Raw genomic sequence first — 18503 nt, forward strand, 5'->3', positions numbered from 1 at the left:
AAGATAAATATATTTTTTTATATTTAAACGCAGGATGCAACACCACAAAGTAGAGATGTATCGGCCGATAAATGCTTTAAAATGTAATATCGGAAATTATCGGTATCGGGTTTTTTTTATCGGTATCGGTTTTTTAATTTTTTAATTTTTTTAAATTAAATTAACATAAAAAACAAGATACACTTACAATTAGTACACTAACCCAAAAAACCTCCCTCCCCCATTTACACTCATTCACATAAAAGGGTTGTTTCTTTCTGTTATTAATATTCTGGTTCCTACATTATATATCAATATATAACAATACAGTCTGCAAGGGATACAGTCCGTAAGCACACATGATTGTGCGTGCTGCTGGTCCACTAATAGTACTAACTTTTAACAGATAATTGCACTCTTTTTCATGAATTACTAGTTTCTATGTAACTGTTTTTATATTGTTTTACTGTCTTTTTTATTCAAGAAAACGTTTGTAATTTATTTATCTTATTTTATTCTATTAATTAAAAAAAAAAAAGGACCTTTTTTTTTTTCACCAGCATAGCCGCAACTCTTGTCAACAAGCTGTCCCACCACTCTGGTCGCTTTGGTGTAGAACACATTAAAGCCTTCTACAGAAAGCTAGGAGTGTCCAACGATGATTTCAAATTAGAAATGGTCACAGCTGATGAGGTGTTTAAAAAATTGAGCGCGCTCCACCCTAACAAGGCCACCGGCCTTGATAATATTCCCTCCAGATTCCTCAGGGACTCTGCCTCCATCATTGCCCCGATCATCACACACATAATGAACCTATCAATTACACAAGGCCAAGTACCAAAATATTTTAAGATAGCAAGAGTAACTCCCCTCTTTAAAAAAGGAAGCAAATTGGAACCTGGCAACTACCGACTTGTTTCTATTCTCAGTTCCGTTTCGAAAGTAATGGAGAAAATAGTTTATGAACAGGTCGATAATTACCTTGCCACTAATAAACTCATGTACAAATTCCAATCCGGCTTCAGAACTAACCACTCCACTGACACATGCCTTCTCTATCTGAGCGACCACATCAAACATGAGGTGGACGCGGGCAAATACTGCGGCATGGTCATGCTGGATCTTCAGAAGGCCTTTGACACCGTTAACCACGCTATACTGTTGGATAAGCTCAGAGCAATCGGATTTAACAAAACCTCATGGAGCTGGATGCAATCTTACTTGGAGGGGAGGGAGCAGGTGGTAGAGGTGAACGGCACCGTGTCCCCCCCCCCTCTCGGTGAGCTGTGGAGTCCCCCAAGGCAGTATATTGGGACCTTTACTGTTCCTAATATACATAAACGACATGTCATCGGCATGCGACTGTGAATTGTTTTTGTTTGCGGATGACTCTGCCTTGCTGGTATCCGGCAAGGACAAGTCACAGGTGGAGAAAATCCTCAGTGCTGAGCTCTGTAGAACTTGCACCTGGCTCGCTGACAACAAGCTATCCATCCACTTGGGTAAAACAGAATCCATCCTGTTTGGGTCCCACATCAAACTTAAGAAAGTCAATGACTTCACCATAAAAGTAGGTGACATTGTTATCACCAGGAAAGATGAGGTCACCTACCTAGGTTCCATTCTAGAGGCTAACCTTTCCTGTGATAAAATGGTAACCAAGGTAATCAAAAAGGTTAACCAACGAACAAGATTTCTCTACAGAATTTCCTCTCTGGTCAACAAAAGCACCTTGAGGATTCTGGCGGGAACTCTCGTTCAACCCTTTTTCGATTACGCATGCACCTCCTGGTACCCTAGCACCTCCAAAACCCTCAAATCTAAACTCCAAACATCTCAGAACAAGCTAGTCAGGTTACTTCTAGACCTCCACCCCAGATCCCACCTCACTCCTACCCACTTCTCTAAAGTGGGCTGGCTCAAGGTGGAGGACAGAGTTAAACAACTTGCACTGAGCCAGTCTATAAAATCCGCTACACCTCCCTGATACCGAAGTACATGTCAAACTACTTCCTTAACGTAAATGACCGCCATAACCACAACACCAGGGGGTGCTCCACTAACCACGTTAAACCCAGATTCCGAACTAACAAAGGTCTTAACTCATTCTCTTTCTATGCCACATCAATGTGGAATGCGCTCCCAACAGGTATAAAAGAAAGGGCATCTCTATCCTCCTTCAAAACCGCAATAAAAGTTCACCTCCAGGCAGCTACAACCCTAAACTAACACCCTCCCCGGATTGCTAATAATCAAATGTAAACAATCAAATGCAGATACATTTTCTTTTTCTTATGCCTTCTGATCTCTCTCTCTCTCTCTATATGTCCACTACTTGATGTCCATACCCCCCCCCCCACACCCCTGATTGTAAATAATGTAAATAATTCAATGTGATTATCTTATGTGATGACTGTATTATGATGATAGTATATATGATAGTATATATCTGTATCATGAATCAATTTAAGTGGACCCCGACTTAAAGAAGTTGAAAAACTTATTCGGGTGTTACCATTTAGTGGTCAATTGTACGGAATATGTACTTCACTGTGCAACCTACTAATAAAAGTCTCAATCAATCAAAAAAAACCTTATCTTCACCTTAACTGGTTGTCCAAATTAGGCATAATAATGTGTTAATTCCACGACTGTATATATCGGTATCTGTAATTAAGAGTTGGACAATATCGGATATTGGCAAAAAAGCCATTATCGGACATCCCTACCACAAAGTTTTTTCCCCTACAAACCAGCAAGTGGTCTTGTCTTCAAACATCAACTTCCGGTTCCGGTGTTCGAATATTTTGGCCAGATTTTTTTCTTTTTGCTGACTGGTAATTAATATTCTCTTGTATGAAGTTTAAAATGAAAGCCAGGATGTTTTTTTTTATTTCTCGTTATTGATTTTCGACACTAAAAAAACACTTCTTTTTTTTAATTTCATTTTTTGTATTTCAAAATAAAATTTGAATAAACCAATCGTTTTTAAAAATATTTTTAATTCCGGTTTGTACAACGAAAATCCAATGACCAAAACATACACTGACCCTTAACATTACCTCATTGACTTTGTGACTTATTTCTTAATTTATTCGTGTGTCGTAAAAAAAAAAAAGCACCGTCACGCTTTTGAAACGTGGGGGGCGGGCCGTTCTTTTTCTCCACCAATCAGAGTAAACGTTTACAATGAGGCCCCTGTCTCTTGCCTTTTTGGCGCCTGACTTGTATTGAAATAATTGTATAATCAAATATAAATCTAATTCCTACTGCGATAATTATTTTCTATTTTTTGTATGTAACTATGTTGTTGTATTGAGGCAATAAAATGTTTTAAAATCAACAAAGGCGCCCCTTTTTTTCATATTTTTCATCAGGCGTCGAAAGAGGCGGCACCTGCGGGTCCTTACATCATCGCCTCTTGACATTTCACGTTGCTCCTTGTTTCAATAACACGGCAGCCATGAAGCCAAAAGGAGGCAAAGAAGCCAATTTAACTTAAATTAAAGTATTATTTATCCGCGGAGAGTTTGAGCTGATGGCCTTGCACAGAATGTTGCAGCTTTTCAGGCTTGTGTCGGCGAACACTCGGCCTTTATGCAGGGCGGTCACGACGCGACTTGCGGCAGGACGAGGCTTCACTGGCGGATACAGAAGCTTCTCTCTCTCGGTAACTTATTTTAATTATATATGTTTGTTTTCATATTATTCCTACGTGTTAACCTCTTGTGTATTAACTTTAGGTCATTTTAACTAATTTTGTTAGGTTATATTGCCGAAAAGACATAAAACTAGCATACTACATAAAACTAGCCTACGAAACTTCTCATTTGTGCATTAATTTATTCTCAGAAAACTGTAGTCCAAGCTATAACGTCTTCAAGGTTCAGAGTTTACATAATATATAATAAACACTTTACTATCTAAAGAAAATGTTTTGGTTGCCATGCTGTTTCACTTATTCAACAACAGTTAGTAAACACACAATGACACAAATGACTTCCTCATAAATGTATTGTGTGCTAAAATGGTGACACTATATGGATATAAATATGTTAAAACATATACAGCAGGGGTGTCAAACTCATTTTAGATTGGGGGCCACATGGAGAAATATCTACTCCCAAGTGGGCCGGACTGGTAAAATCACAGCACAATAACTTAAATAAAGACAACTTCAGAGTGTTTTCTTTGCTTAAAGATAGACCAAGCACATTCTGAAAATGTAATAGTAATAATAGTATTCACCTTTATTTGTCGGTATTTATACTCTCTGAATAAATTGTGTGATAATGTTCATCAGTCAACTCATTGGTGTTAATTTTAACACTGTTACATTGCACACAGTTTGAACAGTAACACTGTGTTCGGATATAGGAAAATAAAACACTGTACTTTTATAAAGTGATCCTTTGGCTCGATGGAGCGCATAACAGTTTGAGAATTACGGTTTTTGACAATACTGCTATAATAATAACCGCGATGTTTATGGTCACAATAACCGTGATGTGAAATTTGTTTTTAGTTACTCTCAGGTCACTTATTGTTTGTGTGTTAATAAATATCATATATACAACAGTGTTTCCCATAAACGGCCAAGATACCTGTGGTGGTGGGGGCGTGGCTATGGGCGTGGTCACCATGACATCATCGAATAATTTGCATAATTTACTACAATATGATTTTCTCTAAAAAGGCTCAAAAAATGTATACTTACTAATTAATAATAACAGTTTTGTTTTAAACGTCCATCCATCCATCCATTTTACAATATAATTACAACACTTTATGTACATATTTATATTTACAGATTTGAACAATAAGTTATTCACTGAAATATATTTATTAATTGTGGTTCTTACAAAAAATATATCTTTTAAAATATAAAAGCTAAAATGTCTCTTAAAGCTCTGCCCCTTTAATTAGTGCATACTAAATAATTTAACTTTGGCCTACTACTACAACCATATTATTTTCCAGCAACATAAAGTGAAACAGAGGCAGAGGTGTCCTGCCAGTCAGTAACAAACAGAAAACAGTAATGGTCAAATACAAATAAGGCAACAAGAGAAGTATCCTACACTTCTCTTTTGTAAAGTAAATCTGAACAGCCTATATGGGCATCTACATCAACTATATGATTTGCCTGAGAAGCTGGACAGGACAACAAAAAAAAGTACCGTATTTCCTTGAATAGCCGCAGGGGCGCTAATTAATTTAAAACCTCTTCTCACCCCTGCGTTTACCAAAAGCAGGCGAGATTGCCATGCATGCGGTAATTATTTTAAAACCTCTTCTCACTCCGGCGCTTACCTTATCATGAAAAGCACATTTAATAAAAAAAAACGTTATTATGGTCTTACCTTTAGGTATAAATGAGTCCATGCCAGCTCCTTTTGAAGAAAAGCATCGATATAGAAGTCTTCCTTCAGTTTTAAAAGTCTCTCTGTCTCGATGGAGATCTTCCTTTTAAGTATTACCTCCTGCTTCGATTGAAAGTCCAGTTTAGAAAACTGTTTTATTTTAGATATGTAATCCTCCATGGTAAAATAAATGGCTGCGCACTATTGCTGCTGTTGTCTTCTTCTGCAGCACAGGTCTTCTGCAGTACCAGCAGTTGCAAGAAGGATCACTAGCGCCCTCTACCACCAGGAGGCGGGAATCATTTAATGACTCATGTTTGACCCCGCGGAAGTGCCAAGCATGTGCTAATTATTTTGTGAAACGAGTTTGACCCGGCTGTAATTCTAGGCATGCGAATACCATATTCCCGGCGCCAATTCAAGGAAATACGGTATTATTATTATTATTATTTTTTTTTTTTTTACATTTGTGGCGGACGTAATTCTTTCGTGGCGGGCCGCCACAAATAAATGAATGTGTGGGAAACACTGTACAAATACTACACCGCCATGGTTATTATGATGCTGCTGCTTCGAAGACTGGGTTGAGCCTTTTCAGAAAGTTGTGGCAAAAGTTGCCATGTTTTGAGGCTTGTTTTTTCCCCCACTAACATTGAAGCAACTTAATTTCATGATTTTGTTGTCAATTTTCACGTGTTTCTTGTAAGCTTATCCTAACAGAGCACATTTGGAAAACATACTGACCGACGTATTGATTTTACTCGTTAAAAGTAGACGCTAGATGGCAGCAAAGCACATACTCAGAATGTATTGTCAAATTACCGAACTGTTTTAAATCATGCAGGATTTCATTGAATTCTGAGAGGTTCTGATGGTGTTTCCCTTCTCTTTTCCAGAACTTCCTGTCCAATCGCAACTTTCAGACAGCTCAGCGACGCTTATACTCCAGTGAGCCTAAAGGTGAGTGCCACCACTCCGGATGTCTCATCCAAACTAAGCCTTAGGCCACAATCTCCTCTTCTGGTTTTGTTGGTTTAGCTTCCATTGTGCTCTCTGTGTTGACATCCATGCTCTCAATGTCAAGTTCTTTCATGTGATGTAAAATTCCAGCATGAGGTAGCGTTGTTGCAGAACTTGCAACATAAACAAAAGAGAATTATAGAGTATGGTAGACATTTTTATGTCGTACTACAGTTTATATCGTAATATCACCAACTCACACAGTGCGTTGCAAAGATGCATAAATTAATATGATCAAGTTTTAATGGTAATTCAATTCGGGGTCGGGTGGGTCATGAGAGAAAATAATTCAGCAGCACTGACTTAAAAAATCGTGTGGTCACTTTTTACTTTCTTTGACCATTTCAACCTGTAAATGTAAGGAGGTGAATAAAAACCTTCTATTTGCATTTTATATACTTTTATCATCTTTTACCTTCTACCTTCTAACTTGTTTTACCTTCAATTGACATTTTATTTACTTTGTATTTATTTTTTACTTCCAATTTACCTTTCATTAACCTTCAATTTGACTAATTTTACGTTCTTTTACCATTTGACGTACCTTCATCTTATTTTACCTTGTATTGACCTTTTTTTTACCATATTTGACCTTTCATTTACCTTCTATTCACATTTAAACTTCTATTATCACCTTGTACCTTATTTATTTTGCTTTTTCCTTCTTTTGGGGTTTTCATTAGTTACAGTCGTTACAGGATTACTGGAAGCAACAGAATATGAGTCCAAGTTGTTGCAGCCATGTTGACGTGACAGAAATAAATGTTTTGTCTGAAGGAAAAGTTCCGGATGGGAAAGGAGGACGACGAGCAGGAGGTGGCAAGAGAGGAGGAGGCGGTAAAGATTGGTGGAGTCGGATGCAGAAGGTTAGACGGCCGATCAGATCACAGGAAGTTGTATCGCCGCTCCATCACTGATGATGCGTTTGGCGTGCAGGGCGACTTCCCGTGGGACGAGAAGGACTTCCGCTACATAGCGCTGGGTGTGGCCGGCGTCTCCTCCACCGTGCTGTACCTGTACTTCCGAGACGCGGGCCGAGAGATCAGCTGGAAGGACTTTGTGAACCGCTACCTGGGCCGAGGCATCGTGAGGCACTTTTGTTTGAAGACACCGATTGGTGTGCGCTCCAACCGCTCACTTCCTGCTTTTAACGGCCCACTTCCTGTCGCAGGTGGAACGTCTGGAGGTGGTCAACAAGCAGTATGTGCGTGTCGTCCTGGTGCCGGGCGCCGAGGCTGAAGCGGTGAGTGCCAAGGACGTCAAGTTGACTTCCTGTCATGGTGTCATGTGACGTCGTTTGAATGACTTCCTGTCATGGTGTCATATGACGTCAAATTGAGGTTGGGTTGCTATCAGCACTTCAGTCATCAACAATTATGTCATCTGAGAAATGGACATTGTAACAGTGTAGGTCTCACTTGGTAGGATATGTACAGCGAGCGGTGACCATAGTGAGCTCAGTATGCTCAGAAAGCATAAGAACAAGTATATACATTTGATTATTTACAATCCGGGGAGGTGGGATGTGGTGGGCGGAGGGGGTTAGGCTAGGGTTGTAGCTGCCTGGAGCTGCCTGGAGGTGTTCTTTTAGTGAGGTTTTGAAGGAGGATAGAGATGCACTTTAAATTGGCCCTAGTGTGTGAATGTTGTCTGTCTATCTGTGTTGGCCAGGCGATGAGGTGGCGACTTGTCCAGGGTGTACCCCGCCTTCCGCCCGAACGCAGCTGAGATAGGCTCCAGCACCCCCCCACGACCCCAAAAGGGACAAGCGGTAGAAAATGGATGAATGGATGGGAGTGCATTCCATATTGATGTGGCATAGAAGGAGAATGAGTTGCCGTATTTTTCGGACTATAAGTCGCAGTTTTTTTCATAGTTTGGCCGGGGGTGCGACTTATACTCAGGAGCGGCTTATGTGTGAAATGATTAACACATTACCGTAAAATATCAAATAATGTTATTTAGCTCATTCACGTAAGAGACTAGACGTATAAGATTTCATGGGATTTAGCGATTAGGAGTGACAGATTGTTTGGTAAACGTATAGCATGTTCTAATAAAAAATAGCGTAAAATAACGCAGTAACGCATCATGTAGTAACGGTAACTTGAGTTACTGAATAGACTACTCGTTACCGCTGAAAATAACGGCGTTACAGTAGTAACGCGTTAGTCCCAACACTGGTGTCATATGACGTCGTTTAAATGACTTCCTGTCGTGATGTCGTGTGACACCTTCTAAGTGACTTCCTGTCGTGGTGTCACGTGACATTGTGGCGTTTGTGCAGAGCTACATTTGGTTCAACATCGGCAGTGTGGACACGTTTGAGAGGAACTTGGAGACTGCTCATGTGGAACTGGGCATGGAGTCCACTCACCGCCCTGCTGTGGTCTACAGCTCAGAGACTGACGGGTCAGTCACACACTCTACTAATACACACACTAAATAGTGATACTGAATATTAATACTGGCGTGGCGAAGTTGGTAGAGTGGCTGTGCCAGCAATCGGAGGGTTGCTGGTTACTGGGGTTCAATCCCCACCTTCTACCATCCTAGTCACGTCCGTTGTGTCCTTGGGCAAGACACTTCACCCTTGCTCCTGATGGCTGCTGGTTAGCGCCTTGCATGGCAGCTCCCGCCATCAGTGTGTGAATGTGTGTGTGAATGGGTGAATGTGGAAATACTGTCAAAGCGCTTTGAGTACCTTGAAGGTAGAAAAGCGCTATACAAGTATAACCCATTTATCATTTATCATTTATAAATACTGATACCATACATCTAAATATTAATAGCATGGTATTAATATTTAGATGTATGCTACTGATATGTAGAGTATTGATATTTATATATAAATATCAATACTGTCTGTTTAAATATTGACACTGTCCAAATGTCATACATCTAAATACCGATATCTTATCTAAATATTGATATCATATATCTAAATATTGATAATTGTAGATGCTGACATGTGTTTGAATCAAATATATCAAAAGTTATCTACCAAAATAGACTTTGACCTTGTTTGCTGCTAGGAAGTATGCATAAATATTGACATCAGGATTTATTGATGGGGTGAGATATCATCTCTGTTTGACACATTACTCCACCATCTTTCTTTCACTTTTCTAAACCTTCTTTGGGTACTTAGCTCTCTTTCTTCCTCTTCTCTCAGCCAACTCTCTCCTCAACCTGCTGTCTCCACACACTCAACTCTCTGTTCCTTTATCTCTCATTTCATTCTCTCTCACTCTTTCCTTATGGCTCTCATTCTTTTTTTTTTTACCTCTCTCACTTGTTCTTTTTCTTTACCTCTCCCTTTCTTTCTTAGTCTATCTCTCTCTCTTATACTTTTTTTCTGTTTTTCTGCTTTCTTTATTCTTTTGCTCTCTTTTCTCTTTCTTTATCTCTCACTCATTCTCTCTCTTTTCCCTCTTTCTTAAACCTCTCACTTTTTCTTTACCTCTCTCTCTCCTCATCTTTCTATTTCCTCTCCCTCTCCATTTCTCTCAGACACACAGTGCACCTGCCCTCCATCTTCTATTGATGTTACTTACAAATATTTGCAAGTATTTTTTAAGTGCCTCGGTTGGTAGAGCAGCTGTTTCAGCAACTTGAGGGATCCAGGTTCGATCCCTGTGTCTGTCATCCTAGTCCAGGGGTCGGCAACCCAAAATGTTGAAAGAGCCATATTGGACCAAAAATACAAAAACAAATCAACAAAAAATTAAAAGCCATATTACATACAGATAGTGTGTCATGAGATATAAATTGAATTAAGAGGACTTAAAGTAAACTAAATGACCTCAAATATACCTACATATGAGGCATAATGATGCAATATGTACATATAGCTAGCCTAAATAGCATGTTAGCATCGATTAGCTTGCAGTCATGCAGTGACCAAATATGTCTGATTAGCACTCCACACAAGTCAATAACATCAACAAAACTCACATTTATGCATTAATGCACAACGTTAAAAGTCTGGTGGACAAAATGAGACAGAAAAAGAAGTGGCATAAAACACGTCCTAGAAAGTCGGAGAAAGTTATACATGTAAACAAACTACGGTAAGTTCAAGGACCGCCAAAATTAGTAGGACAAAACGGCGCTCGCCAAATACTCGAATCAGTGAAGCATGTTTAATATAAACAGTGTACTTTAAAACAATTGGGGAGGTTTGTGTCATGTTTGTCCTCCTACAGAAACCATATTAAAACCAAAAAAATTTTTTTTCCCCCTCATCTTTTTCCATTTTTTCATACATTTTTGAAAAAGCTCCACAGAGCCACTAGGGCGGCGCTAAAGAGCCGCGGGTTGCCGACCCCTGAGCTAGTCACTGCCGTTGTGTCCTTGGGCAAGACACTTCACCCATCTGCTCCCAGTGCCCCCCCCACACTGCTTGACATCATGGCTTTCACTATGTAAAGTGCTTTGAGTCTCTAGAGAAAAGTGCTATATAAATATCATTCACTTACTTTTACATTACTTTTTCCTATATTGCAATATCAAAAATCAAAAAATAATTTTCCATCATAAAATATTACACTGTTTTAAATTGTATTGACTTATAAAACATTGTTCTTGTGTTCTCTTCATTAACTACAAGCTAACTCACACAATGTTCAACTTGAAAGTATCATTATCAGTATCAACGATACTGGATATACTTGATATCACATCATACCAACAGTTGTACACTGCCTCAACTCTACTCTGTGTGTGTCCATGTTTGTGTGTTAATGTGTGTGTGGGTGTCCATGTTTTTGTGTGTGTGTGTGTCCATGTTTGTCTATTTTTGTGTGTCCATTTCTGTGTGGGTCCGTGTGTGTGTGTCCCCTTGTTTGTGTGTGTCCCCTTGTTTGTGTGTGAGTGTCCGTGTTTGTGTGAATGTGTCCGTGTCCGTGTGTGTGTCCACGTTTGTATGTGTCAATGTTTGTTTCTGTGTTTGTGTGTCCATGTTTGTGTGTGTGTGTGTATGTGTGTGTCCATGTTTGAGTCTGTTTGTGTGTCCACGTTTGTATGTGTCCATGTTTGTTTCTGTGTATGTTTGTGTGTGGGTGTCCATTTTTTAATGTGTGTGTCCATGTTTGTGTGTCCCATGTTTGTGTGTCCTATGTTTGTGTGTGTGTGTGGGTGTCCATGTTTTTGTGTGTCTGTTTGTGTGTTCATGTTTGTGTGTCCCATGTTTGTGTGTTGGTGTGTCCATGTTTGTGTGTCCCATGTTTGTGTGTGTGTGGGTGTCCCATGTTTTTGTGTGTGTCTGTTTGTGTGTCCCATGTTTGTGTGTTGGTGTCCCATGTTTTTGTGTGTGTCTATTTGTGTGTGTGTGTCCATTTGTTTATGTCCGTGTGTGTGTGTTTGTGATTCCATTTTTGTAATTGTCCTTGTTTGTGTGTCCGTGTTTTATGTGTTAATGTGTGTGTGGGTGTGTCCATTTTTGTGTGTCCATTTCTGTGGCTCTGTGTTTTATGTGTGTGTGTCTGTTTGTGTGTCCCCTTGTTTGTGTGTGTCCCCTTGTTTGTTTGTGTGAGTGTGTTTGTGTGAATGTGACCGTGTGTGTGTCCACGTTTGTATGTGTCCATGTTTGTTTCTGTTTGTGTGTCCATGTTTGTGTGTGTGTACGTGTGTGTCCATGTTTGTTTCTGTTTGTGTGTCCATGTTTGTGTGTGTGTACGTGTGTGTCCATGTTTGTTTCTGTTTGTGTGTCCATGTTTGTGTGTGTGTGTGTGTACGTGTGTGTCCATGTTTGAGTCTGTTTGTGTGTCCATGTTTGTGTGTTTGTGTTTCCCATGTTTGTGTGCGCGTGTCCATGTTTGTGTGTCCCATGTTTGTGTGTGGGTGTCCATGTTTTTAATGTGTGTCCATGTTTGTGTGTTTGTGTTTCCATGTTTGTGTCCCATGTTTGTGTGTGGGTGTCCATGTTTGTGTGTTTGTGTTTCCATGTTTGTGTTTCCCATGTTTGTGTTTCCATGTTTGTGTGCGCGTGTCCATGTTTGTGTGTCCCATGTTTGTGTGTGGGTGTCCATGTTTTTAATGTGTCCATGTTTGTGTGTTTGTGTTTCCATGTTTGTGTGTCCCATGTTTGTGTGTGGGTGTCCATGTTTTTAATGTGTGTCCATGTTTGTGTTTCCATGTTTGTGTGTGGGTGTCCATGTTTGTGTGTCCCATGTTTGTGTGTGGGTGTCCATGTTTGTGTGTTTGTGTTTCCATGTTTGTGTGTCCCATGTTTGTGTGTGGGTGTCCATGTTTGTGTGTTTGTGTTTCCATGTTTGTGTGTCCCATGTTTGTGTGTGGGTGTCCATGTTTTAACGTGTGTGTCCATGTTTGTGTGTCCCATGTTTGTGTGTTTGTGTTTCCATGTTTGTGTGTCCCATGTTTGTGTGTGGGTGTCCATGTTTTAATGTTTGTGTCCATGTCTGTGTGTCCCATGTTTGTGTGTTTGTGTTTTCATGTTTGTGTGTGGGTGTCCATGTTTTAATGTGTGTCCATGTTTGAGTCTGTTTGTGTGTCTGTTTGTGTGTCCCATGTTTGTGTGTGTGTGTGTGTGTGTGGGTTTTTGTGTGTGTGTGTGTGTGTGTCCATTTGTTTATGTCCATGTGTGTGTTTGTGATTCCATTTTTGTAAGTGTCCTTGTTTGTGTGTCCGTGTTTGTGTCTATTTGTCCATTTTTGTGTCCATGTGTGTGTGTGTCCATGTTTTTGTGTCATTTTTGTGTGTGTGTGTGTGTGTGTGTGTGTGTATGTGCACAGCTCTTTCTTCATGAGCATTATTCCCACGCTGCTGCTCATCGGCTTCCTGCTCTTCAACCTGCGGCGAGGGCCCATGGGGGCGGGGCCAGGCGGCGGCAGGGGCGGGCCCTTCAGCATGAGCGAGTCGACGGCCAAGATGATGAAGGACAACATCGAGGTGAAGTTCAAGGACGTGGCGGGCTGCGAGGAGGCCAAGCTGGAGATCCTGGAGTTCGTCAACTTCCTGAAGAACCCTCAGCAGTACCAGGACCTCGGCGCCAAGATCCCAAAGGTGACCAGGAGCACGCGGCGGCGACGGCGTCCGTCCCGCTAAACGTGTCCCTGTCTCTCCAAGGGCGCCGTGCTTTCCGGACCTCCCGGCACCGGCAAGACCCTCCTGGCTAAAGCCACCGCGGGCGAAGCCAACGTTCCTTTCATCACCGTCAACGGCTCGGAGTTCCTGGAGATGTTTGTGGGCGTGGGCCCCGCCAGGGTGAGCATCGAGGCGGCGGACGTGCGACGCCAGCGCGGCCCTGATGGCGCTCTGTCCCCCGCAGGTGAGGGACATGTTCGCCATGGCCAGGAAGAACGCGCCCTGCATCCTCTTCATCGACGAGATCGACGCCGTGGGCCGCAAGCGAGGAGGCGGGAACTTTGGCGGTCAGAGCGAGCAGGAGAACACGCTCAACCAGCTGCTGGTGGAGATGGACGGTGAGATCCTCAACACGCCAAGTCCTCCTCACGCTCTGGTGGAACCTCTCCTGTGACCCGCAGGCTTCAACACGGCCACCAACGTGGTGGTTCTGGCCGGGACCAACAGACCCGACATCCTGGACCCCGCCCTCATGAGACCGGGACGCTTTGATAGGCAGATCTACATCGGTAGGTGATTCACTGTCACTTCCTGTCACATGACGCCTCATTCCTGGCCGCCCTCAGGTCCGCCGGACATCAAAGGCCGGGCGTCCATCTTTAAAGTCCACCTGCGGCCCATCAAGCTGGACCCCAACATCGACAAGGACACCCTGGCCAGGAAGATGGCCGCCGCCACTCCGGGATTCACCGGTACGTTGCAGATAATACCTGTATACGTTGTATACATTTTGACATATTTAATGTGTTTACAACCACAGCCACCTCCATGCTAAAGTCCATAGAGATAACTGCTGATGTAGCATTCTTTGCAACTACAGATGTCCCATAATGGTCTTTTTGCCGATATCCGATATTCCAATATTGTCCAACTCTTAATTACCGATTCCGATATCAACCGATACCGATATATACAGTCGTGGAATCAACACATTATTATGCCTAATTTTGTTGTGATGCCCCGCTGGATGCATTAAACAATGTAACAAGGTTTTTCAAAATAAATCAACTCAAGTTATGGCAAAAAATGCCAACATGGCACTGACATATTTATTATTGAAGTCACAAAGTGCATTATTTTTTTTAACATGCCTCAAAACAGCAGCTTGGAATTTGAGACATGAAAATGGATTAGAAAAGACATTAAAAAAAATATATATATATATTTTATTATTATTTACTTGGTCTGTTTACTTGGGACTTCCCGCGGGCCGGATTTTGGATGCTTGTGGGCTGTATCCGGCCCGCGGGCCGTTTGGGGACCCCTGGATTCGTCAAATAATCGGATAAAACACATTTTTTAGTCTCAATGTGTATTTTAGGGAAAATGTTATTTTTGATTTTTCTGCTTGCCATAACGTTATTACCATCAATTTACCCTATATTTACCTTTTCATTTGCCTTATTTTACCTTCTATTTACTTTGTTGTACATTCTGCCTACCTTCTGGTGGGGTTTGGTGGTAGCGGGGTGTGTATATTGTAGCGTCCCGGAAGAGTTAGTGCTGCAAGGGGTTCCGGGTATTTGTTCTGTTGTGTTACGGTGCGGATGTTCTCCCGAAATGTGTTTTGTCATTCTTGTTTGGTGTGGGTTCACAGTGTGGCGCATATTTGTAACAGTGTTAAAGTTGTTTATACGGCCACCCTCAGTGTGACCTGTATGGCTGTTGAACAAGTATGCATGGCATTCACTTGTGTGTGTGAAAAGTCGTATATATTATGTGACTGGGCCGGCACGCAAAGGCAGTGCCTTTAAGGTTTATTGGCGCTCTGTACTTCTCCCAAAGTCCGTGTACACAGCGGCGTTTTAAAAAGTCATACATTTTACTTTTTGAAACCGATACGGATAATTTACGATATTACATTTTAAAGCATTTATAATATGGACATCTCTATTTGCAACACAATTGATCTTAAAACCATCAAACTACTGAAGTTTATATTGAAGCCAAACATTTCCCACAAATGTATGAAATGTAAAAAAAACATTTCTTCATTTGTACTTTTGCTCAGTTATGGTGCTGAGGTCACGTCTTTGGCATTGGACTTTGAAACTGCCTTCAAAACAAAACCTTATTGGCTTGTTAACGTGCCGCTATTGAACTTTTTCCCATTTTTCAATGAACCATAGCTCTCTCGCACCGGCAGCACTCATGCATCCCCAGACCGTGGCACTCCCACCTCCATGTTTGACAGTAAACAAGACACACGTGTCTTTGTACTCCACACCTGGTTGCCAGCACACACGCTTTCCCCGCAGCAATGCTGGCGGCACTCATGCATCTGCTTTACGGACATAAACGCCACAGCAACGCCAGCAGCTTTCATGTGTATTTTATAAACAGACGCAGCCGAGATGCTTGCAACGCTCATACATTTATTTTACAAACGCAAGCACGGCAGCACTCGTACGTGTATTTTATAAACAAGCCTTGTAGAAATGCTGGCGGCACTCATACGTGCATTTTACAAACACGAGTGCCACAGTAATTCTAGCAGTACATATGTCTATTTTACAAATGCAAGCGCCACAGCAATGTTGGCAGCATTCGTGCGTGTTTTTTTAAAGAAGCGCTGCAGCACTCATACGTGTGTTTTAAGAACAAACGTTGCAGCACTCATGCGTGTATTTTTCACGGCAATAACAGTCATACAGCAATCTACTGGCAGTTAAGTGTAGACGTGTGTATGCTTAGTGAAGTATTAATATATGAGTATTAATATTAAATAAGTGTATGATTAGTGAAGTATTAATACATGATAATTAATATTAAACAAGTGCATGGTTATTGCTGAGTGTGCATGTTTGTGTGCACCACACAAAGGGGCGGACATCGCCAACGTGTGCAACGAGGCGGCGCTGATCGCAGCACGACACCTGAACCCGCACGTCAGCCACAAGCACTTTGAGGCGGCCATCGACCGCGTCATCGGAGGTGAGTCACCCGGCGACGGTTTCCCGCGGGTCGGCCGTGACGCCTGACTTCCTGCCGCAGGTCTGGAGAAGAAGACCCAGGTGCTGCAGCCCGCAGAGAAGAAGACGGTGGCGTACCACGAAGCGGGCCACGCCATCGTGGGCTGGTTCCTGCAGCACGCCGACCCGCTGCTCAAGGTGGGCACGCGCACTCGCAGGCGCGAGCAAAGGGGCGGGGCTCTGACGGACGCGCTTGTGCTTTCAGGTGTCGATCATCCCGCGGGGCAAAGGTCTGGGTTACGCCCAGTACCTGCCCAGAGAGCAGTACTTGTACAGCCGCGAGCAGCTCTTTGACAGGATGTGCATGATGCTTGGCGGCCGCGTGGCCGAGCACGTCTTCTTCGACCGCATCACCACCGGCGCTCAGGACGACCTCAAGAAGGTGACGCAGTCCGCCTACGCACAGGTACGTGCACGCCCACATGCTCCCCCCATGGCGTCCACATAACTCCCCCCATGGCTCCCAGAAGTGTGCATATATGGCGCCTACATGGTTGTCCCCATGCTCCGCCCATAGTGCCTATATGGTGCCCACATGTTCTCCCCCTATGAACCCCCTCGTTGCCTACATGGCGCCCACATAGTCGTCCCCATAGTGCCTATAAGGAGCCAACATGCTCTCCCCCTTTGCCACCCCTATGGTGCCCACAGGGTCATCCCATGATGCCCCAATGGCGCCCACATGGTTGTCCCCATACTACCCCCATAGTGCATATATGGCACCCACACAGTTGTTCTCATGGTGCCCACATAGTCGTCTCATGGTGCCTATAAGGAGCCAACATGCTCTCCCCCTATGGTGCCCACAGGGTCATCCCATGATGCCCCAATGGCGCCCACATGGTTGTCCCCATACTACCCCCATAGTGCATATATGGCACCCACACAGTTGTTCTCATGGTGCCCACATAGTCGTCTCATGGTGCCTATAAGGAGCCAACATGCTCTCCCCCTATGGTGCCCACAGGGTCATCCCATGATGCCCCAATGGCGCCCACATGGTTGTCCCCATACTACCCCCATAGTGCATATATGGCACCCACACAGTTGTTCTCATGGTGCCCACATAGTCGTCTCATGGTGCCTATAAGGAGCCAACATGCTCTCCCCCTATGGTGCCCACAGGGTCATCCCATGATGCCCCAATGGCGCCCACATGGTTGTCCCCATGCCACCCACATGCTCTCCCACTATAGTCCTGCCCATGGTGCCTACTTGTTTGTTCCCATGCTCCCCCCATAGTGCATATATGGTGCCCACATGCTCCCCCATGGTGCCCCAATGGCGCCCATATAAATGTGTCCCCATGGTGGCCACATGCTTCCCCCAAGGTGTCCAAATGGTGCCCACATGGTCGTCCCATGGTGCCTTTATAGCGCCCACATGCTTCTCCGATGGTGCCTGTATGGCGCCCACTCTCCATGCCACCCCCATGGTGCCCACATGCTCTCTCCCTATGGTGCCCACATGCTCTCCCATAGCGCCCACATGGTCGTCCCATGATGCCCCAATGGTGTCTATATGGCGCCCCACCCTCCATGCCACCCCTATGGTGCCCACATGCTCTCTCCCTATGCCTCCCCATGGTACCCACATGGTTGTCCCATGATTTCTCAATGGCACCCACATGGTTGTCCCCAAGCTGCCTATATGGCACCCACATGCTTCCCTGATAGTGTCTATATGGTGCCCACATTCTCTCCCTATGCCCACCCCCATTGTGCCCACATGCTCTCTCCCTATGGTGCCCACATGGTCGTCCCATGATGCCCCAATGGTGCCCCCATGCTTTTCCGATGGTATCTATATGGTGCCCCACCCTCCATGCCACTCCTGTGGTGCCCACATGCTCTCTCCCTATGCCTCCCCATGGAACCCACATGGTTGTCCCATGATGTCCCAATGGTTGACCCCAAGGTGCCTTTATGGTGCCCACATGCTTACCTGATAGTGTCTATATGGTGCCCACATTCTCTCCCTATGGTTCCCCCCCCATGGTGCCCACATGGTCGTCCCATGATGCCCCAATGGTGCCCCCATGCTTTCCCGATGGTATCTATAT

General features: G+C 43.4%; 1 protein-coding gene across 1 annotated transcript; it reads left to right on the forward strand.

The window, feature by feature from the left end:
* Window positions 1–3370: 3370 nt before the first annotated feature.
* LOC133645964 (AFG3-like protein 1) lies at window positions 3371–16889 on the forward strand. The gene is made up of 14 exons (XM_062040887.1): window positions 3371–3649; window positions 6239–6302; window positions 7140–7228; window positions 7299–7448; window positions 7534–7605; window positions 8650–8774; window positions 13118–13388; window positions 13452–13589; window positions 13654–13807; window positions 13871–13978; window positions 14036–14161; window positions 16293–16403; window positions 16464–16579; window positions 16647–16889. Exons 1-14 carry the CDS (start codon window positions 3518–3520, stop codon window positions 16887–16889), a joined length of 1899 nt encoding a protein of 632 aa, XP_061896871.1. The 5' UTR covers window positions 3371–3517.
* The last annotated feature ends 1614 nt before the right edge of the window (window positions 16890–18503 follow it).

This window comes from Entelurus aequoreus, linkage group LG03 (assembly GCF_033978785.1).
Source record: "Entelurus aequoreus isolate RoL-2023_Sb linkage group LG03, RoL_Eaeq_v1.1, whole genome shotgun sequence".
Taxonomy (NCBI): domain Eukaryota; kingdom Metazoa; phylum Chordata; class Actinopteri; order Syngnathiformes; family Syngnathidae; genus Entelurus; species Entelurus aequoreus.

Coding starts and splice junctions, on each gene's coding strand:
- LOC133645964 (XM_062040887.1), top strand. CDS start 3,518: ATGGCCTTGCACAGAATGTTGCAGCTTTTCAGGCTTGTGTCGGCGAAC. Junction 3,650..6,238: donor ACAGAAGCTTCTCTCTCTCG/GTAACTTATTTT, acceptor TCTCTTTTCCAG/AACTTCCTGTCCAATCGCAA. Junction 7,606..8,649: donor CGGGCGCCGAGGCTGAAGCG/GTGAGTGCCAAG, acceptor GCGTTTGTGCAG/AGCTACATTTGGTTCAACAT.